General features: G+C 41.4%; 1 protein-coding gene across 7 annotated transcripts in view; it reads right to left on the reverse strand.

The window, feature by feature from the left end:
* Positions 1 to 27,619, reverse strand: part of kcnip4a (potassium voltage-gated channel interacting protein 4a) — a 110,352-nt gene that overhangs the window by 4,702 nt on the left and 78,031 nt on the right. For 5 of the 7 annotated variants that reach the window (XM_068587321.1, XM_068587318.1, XM_068587317.1 and 2 more), the window contains one exon: positions 4,277 to 4,401. In XM_068587321.1, coding sequence (XP_068443422.1) covers positions 4,277 to 4,401 — 125 coding nt within the window. Of the gene's footprint in view, positions 1 to 4,276; positions 4,402 to 5,553; positions 5,650 to 18,326; positions 18,542 to 27,619 lie in introns of those variants that run through there. The other 2 variants (XM_068587316.1, XM_068587319.1) reach the window with 2 other exon arrangements.

Raw genomic sequence — 27,619 nt, forward strand, 5'->3', positions numbered from 1 at the left:
CCAAACATTACCTCAGGAAGTTTTTTAAAAAGTATATTACATTAGGAGACAAAATCTATGATTTAAAGAGCAACTTAACAGCATCTGCTAATCAGTTGGTGTTTTTTTACATTCCCTTAATGCCAGTGACGCAGAGTGCATCAGGTACACTGTGACATCACAGTTTGGTTGAAAAAGGCCGTCTGTTGAACCAGTGTAACACTTCCAGTTTTAATGTTAACTTACTCTTGAAGTTTAAATTATTAAATGAGTTTCTGGTAAATTCCTGGATCATTTTATTGGTGAAAATATGTACTTATGAAAGCAATCTTTTCTTCTTTTAAGGATACATTTTATTTTCTTACTAAACCTTGACCGTTTCTCGGGCTCATGTTCAATTTGGTGGTATTCAAACTGCAAACCATCCTCGCCTCAATAGATAGCGTCTCTGCAGTCCTTCAGTGTCACCCACCTGTGGTTGTCTGGTAGCATTCAGTCGAAAAGAGTGAATACTCTTACATAACCCTCCAAGAAGGATGCTTTTGTGTCCTTTAAATGAAAAAGAGCTAACCCAAGACTCAGAGGATGACCTTGCTCAGGGCAGCGTGGCGATAAAAGCGGCTAGTATTGCCGGTTCAATCTCTGCTGGCTGTGAGGCTGAACACTGCTGCAGGATATTGAATCTTTGGAACACAGGAAATGCTCCACCTGTATAGACAATTTCCAAAAAGGAAAGGTACATGTGTGCCTGAGGTTTTGAGGTTGCTGGAGGAAATCAAAGATGAGAAACAGACTGTATATGGGATGGATGCAATAACTTGAACACCTCTCTGATACGGCTTTAACACAAACTGACCAGCCAGGAAATAAAGAAATATACTTCTGCATCTACAATTAGAATAAATCTATAGAAGAATATAATGTCTAGGTTTGAAAAGAGAGAGTTTGTTTGTCGCCATTGATGTGCTTCATTTCGCTGGGATAATAGGGTGTGTGAGACAAACTATTTTCTCAAAGTAAGCAACACAGAGCACACTGCGTTTGCTCTTCCTGTGACCATGTTTTGATCAGCCGCGTTAGAAACAGAACAGTGGGGATGAAAATATAAAGATGAAACCTTGCTGCCTCGCTTCTAACGGGCCCCCCCGCGTTTCAAGAGGCTGCATAAATCCAGACACTCTTCTTCTGTTGTCTCGCAGACCCAGTTCCATATCTTGTGGGGTGAGGTAAGGTCAAGAACTTGGGGGATAGTCAGAGAGACAGAATGAGCACAAGTCTGTCTCCATACTGGAGTTTGGCAATCTGCGACATGATATAATGAAGTTGCTGAGCCTGTTGAGTGCGTGATGCTGTTCATGTTAAACTAGCATATAGCATAGCATGTGCTGCATGGGTCAAACCTTTTCCTGGTGAACGGACTGAGTAGCATTGGAATTATATCGGCGATCATGGTATGAACATGGCAAAACTATTCAAGCAGAAATACTTTGCCTTTCTTGGATGTGTTGTTACTTTTATTTTACTGTTTGTAAATTTGGCTTTATGCTAAGCTAGCCTAACTGTCCCCTAAAGGGACAGATATGAGGGTTGTATTGATGTTTTCTCTCAGCAAAAAAGCGGTTAAGAGTTTTCCCCAAAACTTCACAGTTTACTCAAAAAAAAAGTTGAACAGATCCGCTCGAAAAGCCAAGTTGCTCCTCAGCATCGCTGTACCTTGACAAAGAGAAGTATTTCTTTGTTGTTTTGGAGAGCTTCGTTTAATTAGAATGTTGTTTATGAGCCACAACACTGCCGTGAAGGGGTTGTCAACAATCAACCATTTGGTGAGGAAGTGCAAGTAGATGTCAAGTAATTAAGGACTCATAGTGGGGAGGGGGATTTTTTCAAACATGTTATTTCATGGCGCTTCTCTGTGCATGCCTGTGTGTGTGTGTGTGTGTGCATGTGTGTCAACACAGATGGGTAATTGCAGCTGTCAACACTAATAACACACTGTTTAAGTGGGGCACTAATATACAAATGGCTGTGTTCCAAGTCAGCTTCTTCTTCTAATCCGGCTACGTCATCCTCACGAACCTGATGGAAAATTAATGGTTGGTAAAACTGTTACTGCAGAAGTCCTCTGATCACATTCATCGTCTCTTTGCAGCCTCGCGATGACGTGAGGGATGGAGGCAGTTTTTTGATTGAGAATGAAGCCGGCGTGTTATCTAGTTACCATCACACACAGCATCGAGCCCCTGCAACTCAATTTAAAGTTCAGTGAAAGAGTTACAGTCTCTCAATGCCTGAACTGCCTCAAGGTCCCGCCAGGATAGACTTTGAAGTCACTAAGCTAAAAATCAGGTCCTCATTCACACTGTTCTCTACATGAGGCAATAATATCGAGCTTTTGGGAAAACGGTTTCCTTTTAATCCATTTTTCTCTGCAACCGTGAGACGAATGAATAAAATACCTATTAATAAGGACATAATGTAATTTACATTTAGATATTTTACAGGAATTAAAGGTCAAATTCTCTTTTCTATACGCATTGGTTCTTTAAACTTGTAACACCTCCATTTCTTAAGATGCAAGGTTATGTTCAAGGCACATTTACAGTTTTTTACTTGGATATCTTATCTAGTTTTTCATATCTGTACATTTGTTTACCTCTAAATCAAACTGAAATGATGGCCAAAGAGCTCTTGGAATAATAGTAGTATTGTTGTGTAGAATGACAACAAATAAATGTGTAATGTTTACCTTTCCCCTGCATGTTGCTCCATTATTCACATTATCCATAATGAGGTCAGAAAATATATTTGTCATCATTTGATATGCTTGTAATATTTCCTCATCCGTGGTAATAAAATAACAAATACGCTCTGTGAAATGCAAAACCGGCCAGGCATAAAATTCCTCCCCGAGACTCGTGAAGGGTTGTGGCGAAACGCAGTGTGGGGAATGAAATAAAGCTGTGAACAGAGGCATCATCACTGATGGGATAGAAACGGGGAGATCTTAATCTAATGCCCGAGGCAGTGCCCCGGACTGTGAACTGTGAAAGCCTTGTAGATTTAGCCAGATGTGAGGACAATATTGTGTTATTATCTGTATTCTGAGGTCAAGAGATTTTAATACAATAGATTATCTCATACCTTTAAGGTGACCTCTGTTAAAATGCCTCTGTGCCGGAGGTCTTGTTTTAGTCCTTACGAGACATACTGTTGGAAGACAAAGCTTCAGTTTGAACATGTGTGTCAAGTGAATTTGTTGTCAGGGCAAATGACCTCATCCTGTCACCCACAGGTGTTTGATTTGCTTTGAAACTCTGGCCAACAAGGACGGAGGGACACAATTCTCAACATGGGAATTGTGTCCCTTCAGGATGATGTGAATGTCATAAGATCTGCAGATATTTGGCCAATTTTAATTTGACCTTATGGAGGCCGAAGGAAAAAAAAAAAAAAAAAAAAAAATCAGGCTGATCACCAAAGTTAGGTACAATTAATTGTGAGGGGAACATAAACATTTGCAACAAAATCCATTAAATAGTTGTTGAAACATTTTACACAAATAAACCTGACGATAGCCAGAGCGGAATTTTTTTTCGCCCTCAGTGTGAGAGGAAGTCAGGCAGAGTGTTTGGCACAAATTAAAGGCCTCATTAGTACACTTCTTGCCTCTTAACTCGAGTCTCAAGTGGAAGTGGACTAATGGGCAGGCTTTGCAGGGACTTGGCGGGAGCACAGTGCAGGCTCAACAGAAAACTGAAGCCCCATGGGAAATCCTCCATCACAGGACTCTCGCTTTCATTGCCAGACAATTTAGGTTGAGTTAATTCTGGGTCATCTCATTACACCTCAAACCAGAGGTGACAATGAAGTGATACAAGCTGCTCTGGAGGACTTCGACATGATTGCTCATCAGTAATTTTACACAATGTGTTGGAGATGTGAACTAATTATCTTTGGCACACTGAACAATGTACAGAAAATTCAATTTTCGGTGTTGAGCGCAACTGGACATGATAACATTCAGTGCATGATGTAGATGATTCGGCAGGAAAAGTATTCTTCAGAGGCTGGATTATAATTTATTGCTACACAAGCAGAGGTGTTGAATAGTGATGAGATGAAGAAGGAAGTGGAGCTTTCGGAAACTCCACCCCCTGAGGTCATGAAAAAGAATAAACTATATGAAATCAAAGGAAAACCATTTTTTTTATGTCAAGAGATGTCCAAGAGAGAACATAGCCCGCTGAGCTATACATTATAGATGGTGCTGAGGGTGCATGGTGGCCCCATCACTCACATTTTTGAAGCCGCGATAAAGGATCTGAAGTTCCTTGCGGGAGAAACGTGTCTGAGCTTCCAGCTGCTCCAGTCCCTCGGGGCGATGGCGAACTGTAGATTGTTCAAGCTCATCTTCAACGCTGTCTAGAGAGGAGGAGGAAGGAGGTCAGATGTGAAAAAATGCTGGTGAGTCTTGGAAAATTAGCATGTTTGAGGCATGAATTTGAGATATCCCATCGCAATTCTGAATATCAGCAAAAGCTGAGCAAAGAAACCTATATATTTGCATCTTCTATCCCAAATGTCACATGTTGGCATGAAATGGTCACAAGTTCTTTTTAACCTTCTTGATAAAGAAATTCCATAGAAGGGACTCCACTTGGAAAACCCCTTTTCTCCTTATTATTTCAGATCCTATGATTTGCAAATGATACTTCACAAAACCAAACTAATATTGAAAGAAGAATCAGGAAATTCCATCGACGTGATTTAATTTAAAAGGCCATTTCATTTACAAATGTTAGTCCACAAAACCAAACCAAACTCAAAATGGACATTTTGATACTTTGGGTTATTGAGTCACGAGAACAAAGTTCTCGTGGCTGGAAGCCTCTTCATGAACCCTGTGAAACTTTTTAATGGGCCTGTACTGATGGCAGATGCTGTCTGGGCCCTGCCAGCGTCCTGCACCGTCCTCGCAGCACAGCGGTACTTGTCTTGTTGCCGCGGGGCCTCTCATATACATGAAGTGTGACACAGTGTCTAAATGCCTCATTAGCTCAAAGGGTACTATTGTGGCCCACCGCCAAAAGGCCACGTCTTCTAACTGACCACAAATAATCTACTGCTATGGAGCTAATGCTTTGTATTTACAGGAGATGGTAACTGCTATATTATAAGGAGAGAACAACAGCTGTTTGATTTCATTGTTATCAAATGTGTCGAGCATCCGGCTTAATTATTAGATTTGATGAGCAGTGCATGATGAAACTGTTCCGCAAAATTGCAATTTTGACAAATCTAATTTAGAATCAAGAACATTACCATTGGAAGCAGGGTTTGGGGAACATTTGATAACACAGTCTTATCTGTTTATAAATGTACCCTCAAATCACACATTTAACATCCATCCCTTTTACTGATTCAACCGTCAAACCCAAACGTTCTGTGTGAAGCAGAAAGCTGAAGCAACTCTGTGTGACTTGTACCTATATTGAGTGTGTGCCCCCTATACCAAGAAAAAAAATAGACAAGAAAAGATCATCACAGAGAGAGAGCCTTGGATGAGCCACTTGCTTTGATTACTGGAGGATGGCTTTTTGGCTGTGGAGCATGGAAATAGCCTCATGAGTCGAGCTCTCACCCCGCGCTTGTGGACAATCTCAGGGTAACCTAGAAAATACAGCATTTGGTATTACGGTTACCTCTGCAACTTACAGCCTCAGCACATGAGATACACTGGACATGCAGGAAACCGTCTGGTCTGTTAAAGTTCACATGGACACGTGGCTGCCTCATAGGTGGTTCCTCAGGACAACAACATATTGTTTTTACACTGTAATAGTTTCGAGCTGCAGCTTCAAAAAGGCAGGAAACACAAACTGGTGTCAAAGAGTTGCAAGAATATGCGCAGCGAACATTAGCTGACATCTAAATGCTAATACAGTTAGGAGCAAATGAGTTCAAGAGGAGTTCCCTTCTTGTTGTAGCTGCCTAAATATAGCATCGCTCCAAGTCACGAGCAGCTCGTTCACTGGGTTACACAACCTATTAACAAGTCTCTTAGAACATAGTAGGGCAACAGCGTAAAAGCCAGGCTCAGAATATGACATGGAGCCTGTGACCTCGAGTCTGGGTGTAATATGACATCTCATCAGACGTCTACTCTTTTTACACGCAGCTTAGCATACTCCGTGTCAGTATTTTCCCGCCTGTCCGGGCTCTAAAGTGCTTCAAACTATTTGTCAATCACGTCAACACTTAATTAATTTTGATCATTGGTAAAAGTGCAAGCAGAGCAGTCACTTCGGCAAAGCAGTGCTAAGAGCAACATGCTAATGTCAGCATGCTAACATGCTCACAATGAGAACGCTCACACGTTGATAAGCGGGACAATGTTTACCATTGTGGTTTAACATGTTGGCAAGCCGTAGCCGGTAACTGGTCACTTAATAAATTAATTAATTAATTATAGCCCTGGATAAAAAAATAAGGAGATAACTAAATAACATAATGGCAGTCCATCTAAAAGTGGTTGAGGTCTATCAAGTCCACCTCATGGTAGCCGTTAAAAAATGGGTGTTATGCTGTCATTTTGAATAGATTTTTCTAAGCACAATACTGATGTGTCAAATCTACTTCACTAATCTTTTAAAATGACATTGAGCTTTGAGAAATGCTGAAATAGCTGCATTTGGGCAAGCTTGACCAAACGTGATTTGGAGCTAGATTTCCAACCTTAACAAAACACCGCCGAGCTGACAAGCAACCCTGACAAAGAGGTTGCAACATGGAAATAGAAGTAGCGCATGGTCCAAGCCTTTTTTGTGCCGAGTTAAACACTGCACAGATACTGAGCAGATGGCTGAAAGCTCTTGGCTCGGATCTGGCACAATGTCCACAATAACTAACATTATGGTGTACAACACAGCTCTCACAAAAGACATTGTTGATTCTGGAAGTCATATTGTCAGCTTAAGACCAGTTCATCTTGCTGGTCTTCTATACCTGCTAGCACACACATACACATCTTCCTTCCTGAGTGAGGAGGAGACGTCCGAGTGCCCTCACTGAGGTTGAACCAGACAGATGTTGCTTTTGTTTCAAAGTGTAAATTGGTCTCGAGGGCAAGCTTGCTTTATTTAGAAACATTACTGGAGAACTCAAGATGTCTTTGTCTAACTTCGAGCTCAAGGACATTGTGGTGGACTTCAATCTATATTCTCGAGCACCACCGTAATGACTGATGATGAAGGCAAACATTATAACTAATGAGGCAAGCGATCTGTTCTATCGCTAATAGAATTGAAAGCATGACTCTTGGTGAAAAGCTGAATGTGACATGAGGGCGATAAAACAACTATCTCTAAAAGGGGAATAAAGCGGAGTGTGAGTGACACAGCGCTTAATCAGGCAAGAAAAGAGCATGCAGTGATGGCTGTCTGATTAATGTTTGCCCTTTTAGTTTGTTGACAAAATGGATCTGATGCTCGAGTACGTGTGTGATAATGGGGAGAGCGGCGCGAGCGGTGCTCTGGTGCCCTTACACACAAAGATTGGAGATTACCTTTTTGCTGTTTAAAAAAATAACATGAATGGATGTTGTTGTCCTGAGGAATCAAGTATATCAAGCGATAGAGAAAGATTCTGCGGAGGCTAAACATTTTACTGATTCAGTCATCACGTGCACACACAAAGTCATGCCATACTTTTGCCTTCCTTGAAAGAAAAACCCTGACCACAGCAGCTTGTTAGGTGGCTGCTGCTGTAACGGTAGGTTGCAGCTGACTGTGCAAGTCATCAGAAATGTAATTCATAGCCACCCCAGAGTAACAGAGCTGGCTTATCCGTTTCAGCCTGCAGCAATACAAGATAATGAGATTGAATGCCTTTCAAGGGTAAACAACAAAGAAAAACGCCTCAGCTAAATATAATTACCACGGGACATAGTGTAACTAGCTCTGAAGATTAAAGCCACAATCTGATGTGCAGTATCTTCTTCATCAATGAGCTGACAAAGTTGCAAACATACTTCAACCTTGAAAAATTAAAGTGACTGTTTAACCCACTGAAATGAGTCAGGACTGATCGGTCATAGTTCATCCGCCACGCTCCTTCAAGATTTGTGATTCATGAGTGGTTTATTTCAAAGGCAAAGTCAAGCTGCAGGGCAAAACCTCCCGAGCCCTAAATCAACTAGATCCATAAACCGAAAAAGAGCAGCAAACAAACCTTTGATGAATCTATATCATGTGCAAACTAAAACGTGTTGCGTTGACCACGAAATGCTGCTTGGTATCGATAAATCGTGGATCGATTCTCGTGCTGAAGAACACAGTTTGATGAGCGGTGCTGCTGAGCTTGCTGCTTCTTTGTTGTTTGAGGGAGTAACTACAGTAAATGCTACGCAGAGGCAAATGATAGCCTGGAGGTCCGCATGAGATGAATGAATTTAATACATTAAGTGCAAAAGCCCCTTTTGCAGTGCGAGATAAAAAATAAAACTGGGTTTAATCTGTGTGAAATTGGGCAAGATAATTCTTAATATTTAGGCGTTGATAGCATTCATCAGACCTGGCATTGTATGTCCTCCCTTACTCGTTACAGGCCTTTTCCCCTCGATGTTATCAGACTAAAATAGTGCAGCCACATCTGCATGCATGATATGTGATACTAGCATCGTCGTCTTTTCTCAAGAGCTTTGTCGTGTTTCTGTGTGTGTGTCTGTGACAAGGTCTTAAACTTATACAATTTAGCGCCAGCTCCTCGCTGTCCCTTTCGCGCCGTGGCGCCAAGAAGGCGGAGCTCACGAAAGTAGGCCATGGCTCCAAGGGAGCACAACTTATCCTCTGACAGTTTAAATGATGCTGTCTTGGATCAGGCCACAGCACCCAGCATATGAGCCTCAGCAGCTTCAGTAGCGGTCCGAGATCTCTCTGACCACACCCAGACCGTGGTTAGCGAGTGTTACAGTTTTGGATGACTACGTAAAAAATGAATATATGGAGACTAACGCATGAGTCACATTAAAGCTAATGATGGCACAAATACTGTCAGGATCAGCATTACATCCCTTTTGAAGCTGCATGTGTAGCAGCCAATTTATACTTAAAAAGTGATAGGTTTGATTTTTAGACTTTCAGGCTGATCACACCAATTTTTCTACAAATGAAGACATGACAAGATAAAGGAATAAGCACTGTGTTCACCAGATTAGTCTGATAGTCACACAAGTCTTCCGTCACCTGATCAGAACTGTCAAAAGAAACTGAGATAAATCAGATTTATTCACAGAAACTGACGCGTCCAATCAATAAGCTACCACTGTTGATGACACACCATCCTGACAAACATAACACCTGGACCGAACTCAATACTGATCTTATCTCAACCTTTGCTCACTCCTAATATAGCCTGCTCCAAGTCCTGGCAATTCAACACAGCACAATCAAGCAGCAATCTCAGGGTATCCAGTTCATCACAAGGCTGTACTGTGTCAACTGCTGTCCTTTTAAAGGCAAAATATGTAAACAGTCACAAAACAGGTGGAGGTTATTGCAGTTACTGTCAGGCTTAAAGCAGATATTTCCGAGAATTCAAATTTGAATTGTAATTCTTGGGCTTTAATATGATTGTATCATTGCTTTCGGCATAGTTTCATCAGTAACCAATTTCTGGGACATTTTATCTTTCTGCATTTTAATCTGACTCTTTGGTTATCATTCTGGTTTTTAAGTTCAGAAGTAATTCATTGTTGCATGTCAGAATGTAGCAGGGAGGTGAATTTTAATTGGGAACCAAGAAAATGAAGTAGTCCACAGAGAGTATTTAAACAACTACCCTTGATGTTGTTTGCTGAATTGATGTATTTGACATTAAAGGCTATACTGCAGGAGGCTAACTGTCCTCACACCAGTGGGGTCTTTGTCTCTTGTACATCTGGACGCAGTTTAATGCAACTGCAGAGTCATAGTCAAATTAATAATGTTCCTGAAGATCCATCATTTGCAGGTGTTTCAGACTTAAGATAAATAGTATTTCATCATTATGAAACCCAAACATGGTCATACAGAGTGAAGAATATCCCAGTAGTAGCTGAAAAACTGCTTGTTTAACTGCCTGATATTTAGGTCCAAGCTCACGGTTGGTGGCTGCATGCTGAGCAGGCTGGTCAATACCTCTTTCGATTTTGAATTTAAACTCTTCCATCTCTCTAAAAGGTCAGCTTTAACAGTCTGGCCATGAGATATTTACAGAAAGTCATATCGCCATATGATCTATAATACAAATGCAAGGGCAAACACCTTGTGAGCAAATTAAATCAAAGCCAATCAGAAAGCGCCAGGGGGGATAGATTATTTTTAAGCCGAATATTTATTGGTTCAGTGTGCAGGCAGCAGGTTCACTTTAACACCTCATTCCAGCGTTGAGTCCCAAGGCTGCATGTTGTTTTTGAGTGAAACGGGGACAAACGTGACAGACACTTTTCAGCTTGCAATCAACTGAAATTACACAGAGCGAGACAGAAACAAGGACCGCAGATGAGCAGCGTCTGGCAACCGGGACTTTATCCATGCTGGCAAGATTCCCCCAAAAGCAATCGTGATATCAATCTGACCTGCTTGCCCAAAGTTGCACTAACGCTACTGGCGTTAGTCACCTCCCAACAGAATACGAAATTGGCAATATTGTGTGGCTATTTTGATTTATTTATTGCTCAAGTAATGTCACAAATCTTACAGATGATCCATCTGCCTCTTTAATTCAAAACATAAGGGAATGTGGCATAATGCAGACATACAACATGTTGAGATACAACACGTTGAGATTTGGGGCAGAGCCACATTAGATGGAAGGATTAGACTGAAACAGAGTTCACTATATATGCAATACCTTCCATAGTTCAGATGAATGTTTTTACTGTGCCACACGGGTAGGGGGGAATATGGATATACACATTATGCAAGATATATACTCCATTGGAGGTGAGTGGGATCTGGTGGGATCTTGTGAACCTACACAGGAGCACGTTAAAATAAGCTGATAATAACATGTGCATTGGAGATGACACCTAGCTGTTTACACCCTTCCTTCCATAACACTAATCCCAATGGAAACATGCCATTTGATTAAATGAGTGAACTGTGATAAAGCGAATGGAAGTGCAACGATACATAAATGTCCAGATCTGCCCGAGGACAGAAGATTAACCAGCGAACCCCTTTGCAATGTCTGACTCTCCACTTTGTGGTATCAAATGATGGCCAACATCCAGAATACCAGAGCTGCCAACTGTGGACTTCTGCTGATTACAATACTGCTTCTGCAAATGTTAGATCTGCCGATTCAAGTCAATAAAAGAAAAGCAATTCAGACAGTCACACTGGGTACTGAGCAAAGCTCATTTTATATGAGATAAATCACATGGAAGACAAGGGGTGGATACAGGTCTGCCATTTGTTTCCATTTGGTGTGCCCAAATACAAATAAGCTCAAAGACTGGAGTCAGGAAGAACGATATGTCTTCGCTGTTATTTAATAAAACAGCTTCCAGTTTCTTATGGCAGGCAGGAAAAATGGCAAATGTGAAATGTGAGGAAGCGGGAGGCAGAGTATCTGCATGGCCTGTCTTAAAACAAATGCCAATTGGGGACATTGGTAGGAATATAAAAAGGCCAACAATCTGTCCAATGGTCCTGAATAAATCAAAACAAAACACTGTTTTGCAATCTTTCTGATGAGATGATGAATTTACTTACCCTGGGACATTACATCAAATTGTGTGCTTTCCTGCCAATAATGAAAGGCAGAGTCCAAACATCCTGGGAATAACTCTGCGTGTACAGCCAAATGGACTGAAGCCTTGCTCATTCCCTTCAGGTTAGCTATTGCCAGACAGAAAGCAACGTAGCACAAAATAATGTCGCTCGATACTGTCAAAGAGAACGCACTCACCAGCGTTTTCTGCAATAGGGGCAAATAAGCAAATCTGTTTATGAAATAGTGTCTGGAAGTCAAACAAAATGCTGTGATTTGCTGTTCTGAGTGTTACTGACTGGAGCTTTGGGGACTGAAGGCCAAGGTCTGTTATGAGGGAGAGCATGTTCTCACGCTGGCCATAATGGCACCATCAGAGGTCCGAGGACTTTATTGGAGTCTGGGGGAGAGAGCAGTCTGGGCTTCTAATTGCAAACATTTGTCAGTTGGAGGTGTTTCAATGTTTAAAAAAAAAAACAAAAAAAAAAACAACACCCTTGCTCTGGCATTGGAAGAGAAGGTATTCTGCCATTTCTACAGCAGTCATGTTTAAGATTACAAAGTGGGACAAAGGATTAGAGACACGCAAAGAGGGGAGAGTCTTTCTCACTCGTGTGGAAGTGAGTCATTCATATCCCAGCTGCTGACAGGAAACTCACACTGATGCTATCAGTCACTCAGAAAAGTGCATTAATGGATTTCTTCTGTCAAGATATTCATTGTCGATATCCCAAAACACTGTAATTGAAATGCATCTTTCTCTATTTACTGCAGCTCAGCCAAAAGACAAACACAGGGAGGCCATATTGTGTCTGTGGAGATTTGAGACTAAATTGGCTCGCAGGGTCGATTACACTTTTATTTGCTTACTTTATATTACTTTTATTACATTAAGGCTTTCCCTCACTACTGTAATACAGAGGTGCTAGCCAGTATTGTGACAGGACGCTTTCTAATAGAATTATTTTGCGCAGTTGATGGAGTCAGCATACACAATGGAGATCACTCGTAATGAGATCGGTTGACTATAGGTCCAAGTCGGCACTTTCCATCCCACTGTTTCAATTATATTTACATTAGTGTACCTGTCTAATGAAAGCAAAGTGGTGGAAATAGCCTGGTCTCGCTGTGGTCGGCATCAGAAATGTTATCCTCAATAAGTAGAAGGAATAAATTAACTTGGCGATTGAATTCCAGTCAGAAACAATCAATACTAACAAGGAAGGCAGGATGCCGACAGCACAAAAGAAACATTCAACGATTTTCTTTCTTCATCTATGAGAATCAGAAGGGTCTCTAAAGCCTGGAAAAAGACACAATTATATAGATGTATATATATTGTGGGCAAAGTACAACTGTATTATGCATGAGGATCTATGTCCTTGGCTTAATATTGCTGGTGGAGTCATGTGGCAACATGACTATTCATTTTGTTGGCTAATTAAAGTGAACATGCTGAATGTGCATACGAGTTGCGGAACCTTGATTGAAAAATAAACACCACATGTGCAGCTTCAAAGCACTGGGGATAACTCAAGGTTCATTAACAACCTAACTTTCATAACAACACTTAAGCTAAAACTATGCAACTTTAATAAAACCCTCAGAAACTGCACAGCCAAGAAGTGGTATGGTACTAATCCCAATGGCGTTCAATAAGAACTCAGGATATCGAGAGATAGTGCTTTACAGACACTCTACTACCCTGCACTGTAAGAGCACATGTATCATTTAATTAAACCTCCAGCTCCCCTGCCTTTAAGCACAGCAATCAGCTATCAGATCTTTGACTAAGAAGCATCTGCCATCATCCTCCTATCACAATTCATACTCATTGATGTTTTTGTCAAAATTGATTGCCTGAGTGATACTTGTTGTCCTGACTCAAATTGAGTCCTCTTTCAATAATCTCCTCCGGCGCGCCTAAAGACACCAGAGAGACGTATAATTGTGGACGTTCAAAGGTTAAGTCAATCATGTCATCGCTCTGAATAGGCCGCATGGAAAATAGCCAAAGGGTAATTGGGGCAGTTGATTGTTGTCCTTTAAATTGAATGAAATGTGTAGAAGCAATTACATTTAGCAGGAGAGCTGCTTGCAAAATATCTAAACACTTCACAACCTGCAACTGAGTTATTGTCTCCATTGTTTAATTTTTCTCGAGTTATTAATGCAATTTATTTCCTCAATGCATAGCTGTTAAATTAGCTAGCCGGACCTAAAATGCCCGCATTTTAAATAATGAAAAATACACTCACAACTTCTGCTAACTCAACTTTGATGATGGATGTGGGAGTGAACCCAGAAAACAATCCCATAAAGATGGAGTTCTTACCATGCCCATAAAACAGAGTACCGGAAGTCTACACACTCCTGCACTTAACAAAATGAAGAACACACTTCAATATTTTACCGCATTTCAAATTATTGGCAGGCAGCCGACTTTAAACACCATTAATATCTGTACAGGAAGACCGCTATGACTGCCTTGGCCTCGAAAAGATAACTGTGTTTCTCCTGCTGTTTATAACCACATGATGTGATCGTCAATGACAGGCACGTCAGAACTGCTGGATCACAATTGAATGCCACCAAACAGGTGAAAGGTCATTCATATGTTTTATCATAAAAAATCAATGTGCTTTGCTTCATGTTCAAAATTCGGAGGCCCCCCAAAAAAAAGTTCCGCCACTTTCCATATTTCTCCAGCGATCGTTCAAGTGCTGGATGACAGTCAAGCTGAGAAACGTCCTGTATCTGAGAATGGACCACGAGATGGAACTTGATCAAAGGTTGACCGTTAACAACCAACTGGAAATGTGAAAAAGGAGGATATGAGTCACGCCAAGTAAAGTGCGTTGATTTTTGGCTTTGATTAAACAAGAGTATAGCCAGTGGAGTCGCTGAGAGGCCGTTCTAAGGCCCTGAAGGGCTAATGTTAGCATGCTAACTGCTCACAATGGAAATACTGACATGCTTATTTATATCCAGCAGGTGATTTTTACCATGCTCACCCTTTAAGCTTGACATGTGAGTTTTCTAAAATTTGCTAAATAAAGCTGCCTGAACCACAGAAGCACCCAGTGTCACCATACATAGAACGTGGTTGAAAAGTAACATTATTGGGGCAGGACAATGAACCAGATATTGTTCCTTACCTAACAGTAAAAATAGAATATATAATATCACAACAACAATATAACGAGTGACATTATACAAGTTCTTGCCAATCATGTGATATAAATAGGAGGAATGTTTTTTTGGGTTAACTGAGCAAATAAAATACAAAAAAATCAGCTTCTGTTGGTCATGCTATAATGAATTAGTACATACACAGAAGGAAAAGAAGGCCATCTTTATGTGACAACTTCTTGTGACATTGAGTTTTGGCTACATTTTCAATGAATTGGCAGAAGAACCGGCCCATGTCAGCGCTGACACTCAGTATCTCTGCTCTCTCTGTGGCCAGGCCATAAATCCCCATCAAGGAGACAGAAAACACAAGAACTTTGTTAAATGGCTCCAGACACTCTCTTTGCACTCCCGCCCATTTAGAGCAGATGGCGGGTCCAAATGGACACAACATTTCATCCGTTTGTGAAATGGTGTACTTGTGAATGTGTGTGTGTGTGAGATTGTTTGTTTGACTGAGGAGGGTTGGGGTTGTTGCTGTATACAACTGAACCAGAGAAATGTATTGTGTGACACACTGATTAGTCTGCACCCTATGAGGTTTTGCTCAGCACTTTGCACTAATAGCTCTGTGCTGTATGAGTATACGCAGAAATGTACATGTGTGCAAAAATAATCATGGTGTGTAGAGAGAACAAGAGTGGATCAGAGAAACAAAAAGGGAAATGTGTTCCTTGTTATGTTGCATCCAAATAACACATTTCTAGAATAGTCATAGAATTTCCGACAAAAGGGCTCATTCAAATATTTGACGAGCCATGTTGAGCTAACACTTACATCACATATCAGCAACAGCTTCATTCAGAATTAAACTTTGAGTGGCTGCACGCACACGCGCGCGCACACGCACACACGCGCGCGCACACGCACACACACACGCACACACACACACACACACACACACACACACACACACACACACACACACACACCGCTCGCCATGCCTTGCTGCCTTGCATATATTCATCGTACAATGCTCTGGTGGTTGTGCATTGGCTGATGCAATGATCTTGTTATTTCTCTCCAACAAGGAAGCATGCCAGACCAGTGACACGGAGAGGCCGTTAATTAACAGCTTTTTTTCAGATCTGACAACCTTTTTAATCTGCTGTAGAATTGATCAGAGTGTTGTACAGTCTCTCTCACCGCAGGCCAGACGTGACCCCCCACCCCCACCCGCTTGCAATGTGTCGTCTGCTGCGACTCTGTATGGATAAAGCTTGCAGTTCCTTTTGCTGCCAAATGACAGATTTGCAGCCCAGCTGAGAAACTCTGCTTTTACCACCCATGGGCTTTTAAAGTATCCCCCCCCTCCCTCCCTACCCCCAGAGGCCTCAGCGGAGCTGCTCAGGTGGCCGGCAGTGGAGGGATGTGACCGTATTGGGCAGCTCCCAGCTGCCAACGTGTCTGACTGTATGAATGTTAAGCAGAGCGTGCACGCTCAGTGAAACATTTCCCGAGAGGTTTTGAAAAACAAACATTTTTGCCTCTTGCAGAAGGTGTCAGCTGCAAAAGGGGATTTGTGTTTCAACAAGGTGAACACAAGGGAATTTTTGTGACTGTTTGGTTTTCGTTATGAAGGGAGGCGGTGTGATGCCTAAGTGGTGAGGTCTGTCACCTCAGAGCAAGGAGGTCCTGAATTACAATCTCAGCACTTTTACAGTGTGTGGAGCTAAATGCTGCAATTATGAGTTGATTAATGGATTAGTAGATGGACAAAGAAGGAATTATTTAAGTGGTATCTATCAAAAAGGTCAATTGTTGCGATGATCAGTGGCATTTCTTTATATATATATATATATATATATATATATATATATATATATATATATATATATATATATATATTACATTTTGAATTGTTAAAATTGAATTGTTAAAATTGTTGCTGAGCAAAACAACATAGTACTTGAGGATGTCCCCTTGGGCTGTGTGAAATTGTGATGCATAGTTTTCGCTATTGTCTGTCACTTCATAGACTCAAAGATGAATAAAGAAGAAAAAATACTAAAATATACTAAATGCAGCTCCAGTGAAGTTTGCATTAAAGATGAAATGATTATTCAATAAGTTTACTATTTTTAGAATGTATTCATTTTTAAGCTTACATGCCAATGATTGCTGGGTTCAACGATGGTTTTGATGCTTTTTCTTTCACAAATTGAGGAGTCGAGAAAGTTATCAACATATTAATGGAAAATGGAAATTGTTGCAGCCTTAAAGCTTCATCTACAATGCCTATGTATCAAGTGTATCTCCAAACCTATGACCCTAAATAGATTTCAGACTCCCACATCACAACTTTGGACATCCCTTCCTCTGCTGAAAATGACATAAAACATCAACACCCGCATTGACTGCTCGCCACGTACCACGGGCTCAGACAGCAGATATTCTGTCAGTAATTACACTCCGAGACACCGGCATGGAAAACAGATCACACAATCAGGCGAACGGCGCTCGGCACACTGGTTCGACAACTCTATCATCCCACTACGGAAAATAATCAACATCATGTCGGCTGCATCTCTTAATGCGGCGCGAGAGGGAGAGCAAGACTCAACTCGCCGCTGTTTAGTGAAGCATGTCAATGTTTCGCTAAGCGTGAGCTTCCCAGGTCTCCCCTGATGAAAACACTGCTCCCATGTAAATAACACAACCTCAGCCACTACGCGGACGCTATAACACCGCCGTGCTCCATCTAAAGACTTCACGGGTCAGGTCAGCTCCCCACTATTAGACACAGGCACTTTTCTTCTCATCCCCCTGAATATGCATGCAGCGTTGGAGGCTTCTTATTGATTATACTAATTAGAAAATTAGGCGCGCTTCCGAAACAGCAGTAATTTTATTTTGCTCAAACTGCTTACTGTGCTGCTCTACTTTAGTTAATGAGACCAGAGAGGTCCAAACTAAACAGTTTATTTTGGCCTGAAACATTCACGCTTAGTAAGCCTTTCTGTGCCAGAAGAGTGAGACGGGTTCCACAATGAGACGCAGATGCGTGGCAAAGTTGTAATTTGAGCAAATTGATAAGACTGTACACACATTTATGAATTATTACGCAAAAGAATTAAACCGGAAATGGGCCCCACAAACCAAGAACAGTTAGAATAATCATATGCAATCAGACATTGTCTGTATCGCTCAATAACTCCCTCCAGCCTCATCACACTAGATTAGCTTGTCAAGTTCTCAAAAGAAAACATCAAGTGTGTTTAAAGGAGTTTTAGCTTTGTGGCTGCTAGAACTCCTCTGAAACACACTTGAAGTTTCCATTTCCCGCGTCAAAGGAAATGCTTTTTGAAATATCCATGACACATGCTATCAGATAGCTCCAGTTCTGTGTCATCGTTCTCCTTTCTCCGCTTCTGTCCCTCAGTCCCCATCGGTTGTCTTACCCTCTGAGAAGCTGATGAGCCCCAGGAGGTGCAGCAGCTTGATCGAGGCGAACACCAGCGCCACGATGCCCACCGTCTGCAGCCCCTCAGTCTCCCAGATCGCGCTCAGCATTGCTCCACCCTCGGCCCACTCCACGCCACCATACCCAGAGCCGGACCCCGAGCCCGAGCCGGCCTCTTCGCCCTCCGGGACGCCGCCAGGTCGAGCGCTGCCACCCGGCACTGCGCTCCAGTTCCCCTGCACCCACTCCAGGACTACACCAGCCCTGACGCACGGGCCGGGAGCCTCCTGGCACCCGCCTACTGCTCGCCTGCTCCCTAAATCCAGTCTGGGTTGAGCTAAAATTGGATGAAGTTTAAGAGCAAGAAATACGGGTCTCAGGTCTGTGAGAAGCCTGAAGTCATTAAGGATCTCTCTGATCTCGAGGGGTCACTGAGAATTTAAAAATGCTGAATCAAAAAACGAGAAAAAAGTCCATGCAGGTTGATCTAAATCCCTCTTTCTTCTTTCCTCGGCTCACAAAACTCTCTTTTGTGACAGTTTGTTGCTCTCTTTCTCTCTCTCAGGCACACTGACTGCTCTCACCACAAAGTACAGAGAGGGAAGACGAGAGGGAGTGGATATGAGCGAGGGAGCCGGGAGGGAGGGAGATGGGATGGAGGGAGGGAGAGGGGAGGAGTGGGGCTACAGTGGAAGACGCACAACCTCTCATGAGCTGCAGCCTTAATTGTGCGCATTGACTTCAAACGTACGATAAAAGAAGTTTTTTTTTCCTCACCTGCCACTGTTGAACATTTCTACCTGCCCTTATATCTTTGTAGAGCGCTTGAGAGTCAGTGGTACCAGACAGTATGCATCATGTAGGCTAACCGTAATCCCCAAGAATTGCTTTCTAAAAATAATATTTCTTCATATAAATGTACCACGGAGGCAGTTGATCTGAAATCTTTACATTTACAAATGTTAGGATTTAACATTTACCCAGTAATTGGCCTGTATCATGCTGCTAGAAACAAATCCTGAAAATTAAAATGCAGCACTAATTGCCGGCACAAGATACCTCAATTCATTTTCAAAGGTCGTAGGTTTTAAGTTATGGTGTGTAAGTCTGTGGTGAAACACTTTTACCATCTGCTCATCTCATTAAATCATGGAAATGGCACTATTTTTCAGGCCGTGTGCGTTGAAGATGACGATGATGAGGAAAGAAGTGGGAAATTATTCTACTCAAGCTGGACAGACAGCCAAAACAATAGCTTTCTTGTTATTCAGTTATTATAATCTACTTCAAAAAGACAAAATAAATCTCTCACGCTTCAAATTATTATTGAAACGAGGCTTTTGAAAGTCTTACTCATGTTTTTTTTTTTTTTTTTAAAGAAGCTGTGAGAAAACTCCAATGCACACAATTCACAAATGTGCACATAAAACAGTAACATAATACATACTTTAATAGCACCTGAGTGTGTATTAGTGAGATGAGAAATAGTATTGATCCAAACCACTTCATTAAATGTAACTGCTTATTTCCAAAAGGAGTTTGATTCCACTGAGATGTAGTGGAGTGTTAAAGAGGACCAAGAAAGCCTGTGTGTGTGTGTGTGTGTGTGTGTGTGTGTGTGTGTGTGTGTGTGTGTGTGTGTGTGTGTGTGTGTGTGTGTGTGTGTGTGTGCGGGCGCGCGCGTGTGTTTTATGAAGTCGATGTTGTAGCAAATGAGTGAAGACACCACCATCTACTGCCCTTGTGTAGTCATCTCATCTCATCCACCACCAGAATAATTATTTCCAGTCTTCAATAAAAATTGAATCCCTTCATTTCAAGCTCATTACTTTTTTAATCAATTTGTATTTTCAAACAGTTTTTCCAGAACAAAAGATGCACTATTTTGAGCCAAAGAAACGTCCTTTGCTGTGTTTTTTTCTTTTATTCCATTTACAATCACGTCAGTGAATCACTCACCACTTTACTCAATATGACAAATGTTCAATAAGAAGCAGCTTATTTCAGAAATGTAAAACAACTCTCATGCATTCATTTACATTCATCCATCTGCTGCTGCTTTTTTACGAACAACACAGTATGGAAAATGAGGCACGTAATCCCGCTTTTGAAATTAAAAATAAATACAATCTTTTTGAATAATTCAGCATGAAGCTGTTTGAAAAAGAAAAATAATATTCAGCAGACCCATTCTACTTGATCTGGATGGCGCCTGGCCATGTGAGGAGTCATTACCATGCTAGTCTCATACAAAGGGAAAAATACATACTGAGGATATAAGACTGCATGGACAGTTTGAGTGAGTGCACTGTTCTTGAAATTGAATTAGAAGGGGAAAAGGCTTTTTCAGACAACAATGCAGTGACGTATGCTTCCAGTAAAGAGTGACTGACGAGGCTACAGCTTCTCGTTCCAGGTTGCCATTAGAATGGACCTTGCCTTCTGATCGGCCCACATTAGTCTGTAAATGTTCTTTGTCGAAGACCAAAGTCAGGACAAACATAATTGTCCCGACTGCAGGTGAAGGGATCGCAAAAACATTGTTGATTAAACCTGAAAGCTTCAAAATGTATACATCAACAATTGATCAAATGCTGTAATGTGAAGGTCACTCATGTGAAGGGGATTCAATCTTTTTTCTGACCCAGCAGGCTACAGATTTTCAGCAAAGAAAGTTTTAAAAGCCCACTAAATATCATCTTTAAGGACAAACAGATATAGTGAGCAACTAGTGAGAATACAGCATTTTTTTAAGCGTAAGAGACAGATTATTTTCTCCAGAGACCAAATTGAAAGCCAATGTTGCTCTGTGTCTGCTGAAGTGTGTAGAAAAGCAGCTGTTTGTGAACATCTGTACCATATATACACTTTAAATATGGTAATGTCTCAGTGTTGTGTTTGGAGCTTGTTTCCACTGCAACTAATCGGCTTAATAAAGCACTTATTGCAGGATAAACTAAACGTGTGATAGCAGCAATTTAATTGAATTTGGTGAGGATCATGTTAAATCTGCACTCTGTTGAGTACCAAAAAAAGGCACCAGAGGGCCACAATTATAAATTAAAAATTTAAAAAAAGTTAAACTGTTATTGCATAACAATGGTAAGTTGATTAAAGTCAACAATAAACTCGCATGAGGATCAACTGCTGGTTTGGTTCAAAGCATCACCCAGCTGCCATGAGCATCGTCGCGTTGTGAGTGTTAGCCGACCCTAAATGTTGGATGCTTTGTTGACTCCCGGGCTGGGATGAAACATCTCGTTGACAGCATGGCTGCCAACATGTGGCCACTGGCAGTACATCAGTGAAGCCATATCACAAGCCACATGTACAGTTTCCATAACGCAGCCAAGTCGCCTGAAGCCAGAGGGACGCATTGCCTCTGACTTCACTCTGCCGTGGCTTAGCTCTCCAAACACTCCCTGGTAGACCCACGGTTAATAAAACATGTAGGAATGATTTACCAATCATAACGTGGCTGCAGCATGGAGATACTATACCTGCCCAATGAATTATTGAAGGAATGAGAAAGTGAGACATATGAGGGGAAAGAAATAGTGGGGGTAGGGTTTTTGTGCCACGGTGCATCCATCCAACTATTAGAGTGTGATTCTATCAACGCTGCTGACAGGTAAATATTACACTCCCACATCTTGCTCCATTAACGCGACACAAATCCTGGACAATCACCACTCTAGCATAGTTACAGCATGGCAGGTCTGGCAGATGGAGAAGAAAAACATTGCTCATTAATGGACAGAGAAAGGCTATTTGGTTTTGGAAGACTAAAATTGCGAAATTAATTTGTGTTTGAAATGGAAAAGGAAAATATAAGCTGTCGAAAATTGATGCGAAACAAAGATTTGAGGGAACAAAAGCACTTGATGACACAATGTTGATGTTGAATGTTGATCCGATAGCTCTGTGGTGACATATTTGTCAGACAATATAATGTCGAACATATGACATCTCATTGAACATGAACGCTGCCACAAAAAGGTTCTGTTCTTAGAAGACAACTCAAGTGTTGAATAAACATCCTAGCAGAACATAAATCATTAAGTAACAATCTAAAAAACGGGTAGTTGACTTTGTCCATATCCCACTGAAATCACATAACAAAAAGCCTTTTCTCTTCAACAAAACGGTCTATTTCTGCAGCTGAAAGTTATGTATCTGAATGTATAGTAACAAGTAAGTAGGGAGAAAATGGGGAAAAGATATAGATATAGCTACTACAAGAATCTGTCTTTTTGGGTTGATTTTGGCAATCACTGTGGATGACACACGGCCAGTGGAAATGCAGATTGTATCAACATATATCGAAGCCAATTTGGACACGAATTTCATTTCATCATTCTACGGTATTTTTTGATATCCGTTCATAAAAATATCCATTTTAGAGATGCATGATTCTTAAAACCACATATTCGTACGATTAAAAAAATACAAACTGCATTAAAAATCGCCCGATGACGTTTCACACAGAACTCGTCCGTCATCCGCAACCTTTGACGGACGGCGTCTCTCGGTGATGCGGGTCTGAAATGTCACGCTGCACTGAGGTCTGGCATGTCCCCGTCTCTGCAGTCCTTATTGGGGTAATGAACAGCAGAGGTCTGAGAGACAAACCTGCAGCCTTTTTGTCCATCTGCCTCTGTAGACTGATAGACATCGATCTTGGGAAAGATTACACATTTTTCTCACTCGCCGCTGCCACCTGTCTCGTCACTTAGTTTCCATTCGCAGTACTCGCAAGGGAAGGATCTTATCCCTTCTGTCTGGGCAGAGTGGACACAGAGGACACGACCTGACGGCGTCAATGAATCAGTCTCACCACCAGTGGTTATGTGAAATACAATATATCGAGAAAGGAAAAACTAACTGAAAAAAAAAACAAAATGTTGCAAAACATTAGCCCATGGTGAGAAAACTGGAAGAATTTCCTTCCAAACTGCTTTGACTTTTTGCCAAAATTTCCTGAGAATTTAACAAACTGGATTTTTCTTTTTTCCCCACAAATTACAAAAGGTGCATACCAGATAACACCAGAGACCATGATTTCCAATAACTGGACAAGTGTTATCTGGCACTGCAAAAGCACCGGTTTCAAGGAAACCGTCATCAATCAAAGCGCCGCGGATCGGTGGACACGGAAAAGAGGCGAAGATAAGACCGTCCTGCTGTTTACAGATCAGCTGAGGGCGTAAGTGGCTGATATAATTAGGCGACACCTGCAGTGATTTGCTCAGACGTGCAAAGCGCCATTTGTTTTGGGCTTGTGTTTTCCAAGGCGTGTTAAAGTGAGGCTGTCATATTTACTGAAGCGTCACCTATGATGGGGAAGGCAATTATAAGCTGTGAACCGGGGCGACCCTCAGTTAAGCGGTATGTGCCATCAACCGTAGAGTGCCACTGGGTAACTCTGATATTAGGGACTTCCTTAGTGGACTCTGAATAACTCTGCCAGGTGTTTGTGCATGCATTAATTGACAGGGAAGTTTTCAAGCCTAAATTATGTATTTGCAGATCCTTAGGGGATGACTCCCCATCCAGAGTTGGATGGGGAGTCAACACACCCGTCTGTGCTGATCAGTTTCCCACTCGAATCAGTTTCATCCAGTCGAGTTGAGCCATTTGTTGAATTAAGTTGAGTTAAGAATGTCGCCTGTGAGAAAGACACAAGGAGCCAATTCAGGATGTACATTTTTGAACCCTAATTGGGCTTTTTCTCTAAAATTGCACAAGCCTTGCTTTTAAGCTGAAACAATAAATCAACCGGTCGCTTTGTCGTTGCATGTTAAAATCTTTGCTTTAAATGCTTCGTCCTGTGCTGTCTGTTCCCGTGTTGTGTACATTTTCAGGAAAAGCCCGGTATGGTTTCTCTTAAGAAACGTTAGTCTGTCATGAATGCCGCTCGCTTTCAAAAGACACGGCAGTCTTCTTTTTACAGCGAGACCACAAGATGTGTATCAACGTCCCAATTCATTCCAGATTAGTTTGAAGTCTGAAAGGGAAAAGTCAACGGCATTGTCTGCGAATGGACAGTAGCACAAGGCTCAGGACAGTGTGCTGCAGCTGATAACATTGACCTGCTTTTCTCCTCGTCTTAACCATATTAGCTATCTGACAGCTCACTGTGGACAACATGCAGCAGCAGAGAGCAGGACATGGATTGCCTTCGCACGGCCGGCCTGTCATCTGATTTACCGTGCGCTAGCCGTCAGCGGCAAAGTGCCAGTCAAAGTAAACTTCGAGTGCAAAGGTGGACGGAGAAAATGCATTAGCAGGAGCAGTAAAAAAAAAAAAGTAGAGAAGACAGGAGAGACATAAAATGGCAGACAGAGTTCACCACGGCTGGAGCCACTGCCCAGAATATGAGCTACAAGGAGCAGAGTTCATCAGTACGAAATGAACGCTGAGAGGAAATCAATGCAGTCTAGTGGAAGCATGATTTTGGGTCTGAAATTATTGAAGCAATATGTCAGAGTGATAAGTACTGCGTTTTTAAATTAAACAATAATACTCGGTGTCGGGGTTAAGTCAAGGCACTGGCAATACCCGAACTGATGGATTGAACCAAAGTGGAACCACAAGTTAATATTGGACGTGCATTCAACGGGCAGGGACAGAGAGGAGTCCACTGCAATGGACGGTCTCTGTTTGTCTTGACTTCTAACATGTGTGCTTCTTCTGCCCTCAAAATGCAGCTTTACATTAGTTAAATGTTTAGTCAGTGTTACTCACCTTAACACACTTGTGTGTAACCTTGAGGTCAACAAGTGTATTGAATACATTTCTTCTTTAATAGAACTTCACTTGTGAGCATCCACAACAACAAAAAACAGGGACACGCTTATAAAAAAAACACTTCAAATTGCACTATTGATGGTCAAAAATCTTAAATTGCCACTTTTATATGCTATGGGGCAAACGTAATCTTCCACTTTATCGTATTCACGATGAGAAAGTAATAAAAGACAATTAACTTTCACCCTTCAAGCCTGGATAAACGGTAAACTCATAAAGCTTAATATTCCAAGCGAAGCGCATTCCTGAGGCGAGCCTTGGTCCAGTTGTTGATATTCTTGCACAATATTCAAGTATTCCGTTAAAAGATAATTGTTTGGAGACATCCCTTGCCATAAAAGTAATAAATGAGAGGAATAATAATAGTAATACATTTATTGGAGTCATTTTCTTTATAGCTCTATATGAAACAGATCAGGCAGTAGATTAAAGTACACATTCTTATGATCTTAAAGAGAAACACAAATAATGTTTAAAAAAAAGCTAATTACACTCCATGACTGACTTAGAATCATTCAAGTATGTTATATTTAAATATATAAAACCTTATTATTAAGCCCGCTGGAAGAGGCAACTGAATTTACCATCATGCGAGTTTCTGAAACTGAAAGAACCACAGAAGCAAAAGTTGACTGCAATAAATGTGAAAAAGAATGTGAAATAAATGAAGTTGTTTATTTATACTATTATTGCCTTTTGCATGCATTTACAAGTTACATTTTTGCCTCGACTACGTAACGTAAAAATGGAGTTAAAGAAAAACTGATTGACTTCAGAGGACAGAAAAGGGCGCAGCTTTAAGCAAGACACTTAACCCTAAAGTTGCTCCCGTAGCTGCGCCTACGGTGTATGAATAGTTGATAATACTGATGTGGCACCTTGCATTGTAGCGCCTCCCATCAGTGTGTGAATGGGTGAATGATGACATGTAGTGTTAAACGGCTTTGAGCGGTCGGAAGACTAGAAAGGCGCTATGCAAGTACGGGTTCAATTACCATTCATTTAAAGACGAACACGCCACGAGGTCTTTTAGTCTATTCATCATCTTATGAATTCAGTGGCCTTGAAAAAAATCTAATTCACTAAACGCGAAGTAAGGTAGTTCAAGCAGAGATGATGGTTCAGGTTCCATAATCAGCAACGTTACTCGACAATACACAGCTTCACACTTCTCACTCGAGTGTTTTTCCAATCAAGGCAGAACACAATCTGGCCTTTTACCAGGCGGCCTGCAGAGAGAGCAAGAAGGTAATTACAGCGGCGCACATGTGGATTCTGAAAATCAGTGACTTGTAACTCTCTTATCATTGCTGTGATTTATGATGGAGCGCGGCTAACGCCGGTGGAAACACCGCTAACAGTGTTTAATTCATTGGAAAGCTATGAGGCACGACGTTATGCTTGTAATACCTGTCTGAGACTCCAGGCTATTATCAACATAAATAGTTTGTAATACTCCTTCACTGAATAATATCCAACTAATTTGTTTAGGAAGGCAATACAGAGCACATTCGCGTTTGCAAACATAAATAGGAATTACAGATATTAAAAAAAGAGTCAGACAGCTTCGATTTCGAACTCAGGAGGTGAACGAGCACTCGATTTTGTAAAAGAACCAGTGCTCTGTTCAACCACTGGCTTCCCCGATACCTCTCCATCTTTACATGTCAGACACTAACTATTTTCGTCACAATAATCCTTTAATGTCAAAGCTTTTACGACATTGCTGTTTAACCTGTGGAGGGGCGTGCCTCCTCATCCTCATGAGTAAGAAAAGACCCTTGAAAATATGTCAAAGTGGCAGGCAAGATCACAAGGGTGCACCAGTCTCAGCTTACATATATGTATAAAAAGCAAGCATTAGAAAGGGAGTTTCCACTTCTATCTGTGCTGAACAGAGAGCGGTCTTTTGTCCTCAGCGGCTTCAAGATGCCTGCCTTGTTTACTCCTTCAGTCATCCTTGCCACCACATGTTATGCATTTTTAGTGTGTACAGATTTGTGTTGTCTGATTCCTATCTGGATGTCCAGCATATGATAAATGGGCTGCATGTTTATAGCACCTTTCTACTTATTGCATTACGTGTTGCGTATTGTCATTGACACACCAAAGTCGTAACCACGTGATTAAAAGAGAACTCGCTCGACATTCGTGCAATTGTTACGCTGTTTTTAAAGTGCAAGCTGAATTAAATTAACACTCTCCTGAACTAATAAAATACCCAATTAGAAACATTATTATGTAAATCGATTGAATGTTTAAGTTGGGATGTTCAAATGATTCATTAGCACATAATTGTTTATTTAGTTATTTAGCTATTTAATCATGTTGTTCACAAAAAGTGGGGGCTTTGCTTATATTTGCTCTCCACTTCAAAACCATTCGAGCACCTGGTGTGACAGGTTGAGAGCGTACGCTTTGGTTCCCTCTGCTGGCACATCTGCTCACTCTCAATTGAATGAAGGGGAATGTTTCCAAAAT

The sequence above is a fragment of the Clinocottus analis genome, unplaced genomic scaffold (genome assembly GCF_023055335.1).
Source record: "Clinocottus analis isolate CAN_PGR_092001 unplaced genomic scaffold, fCliAna1.0.p SCAF_21, whole genome shotgun sequence".
NCBI lineage: Eukaryota > Metazoa > Chordata > Actinopteri > Perciformes > Cottidae > Clinocottus > Clinocottus analis.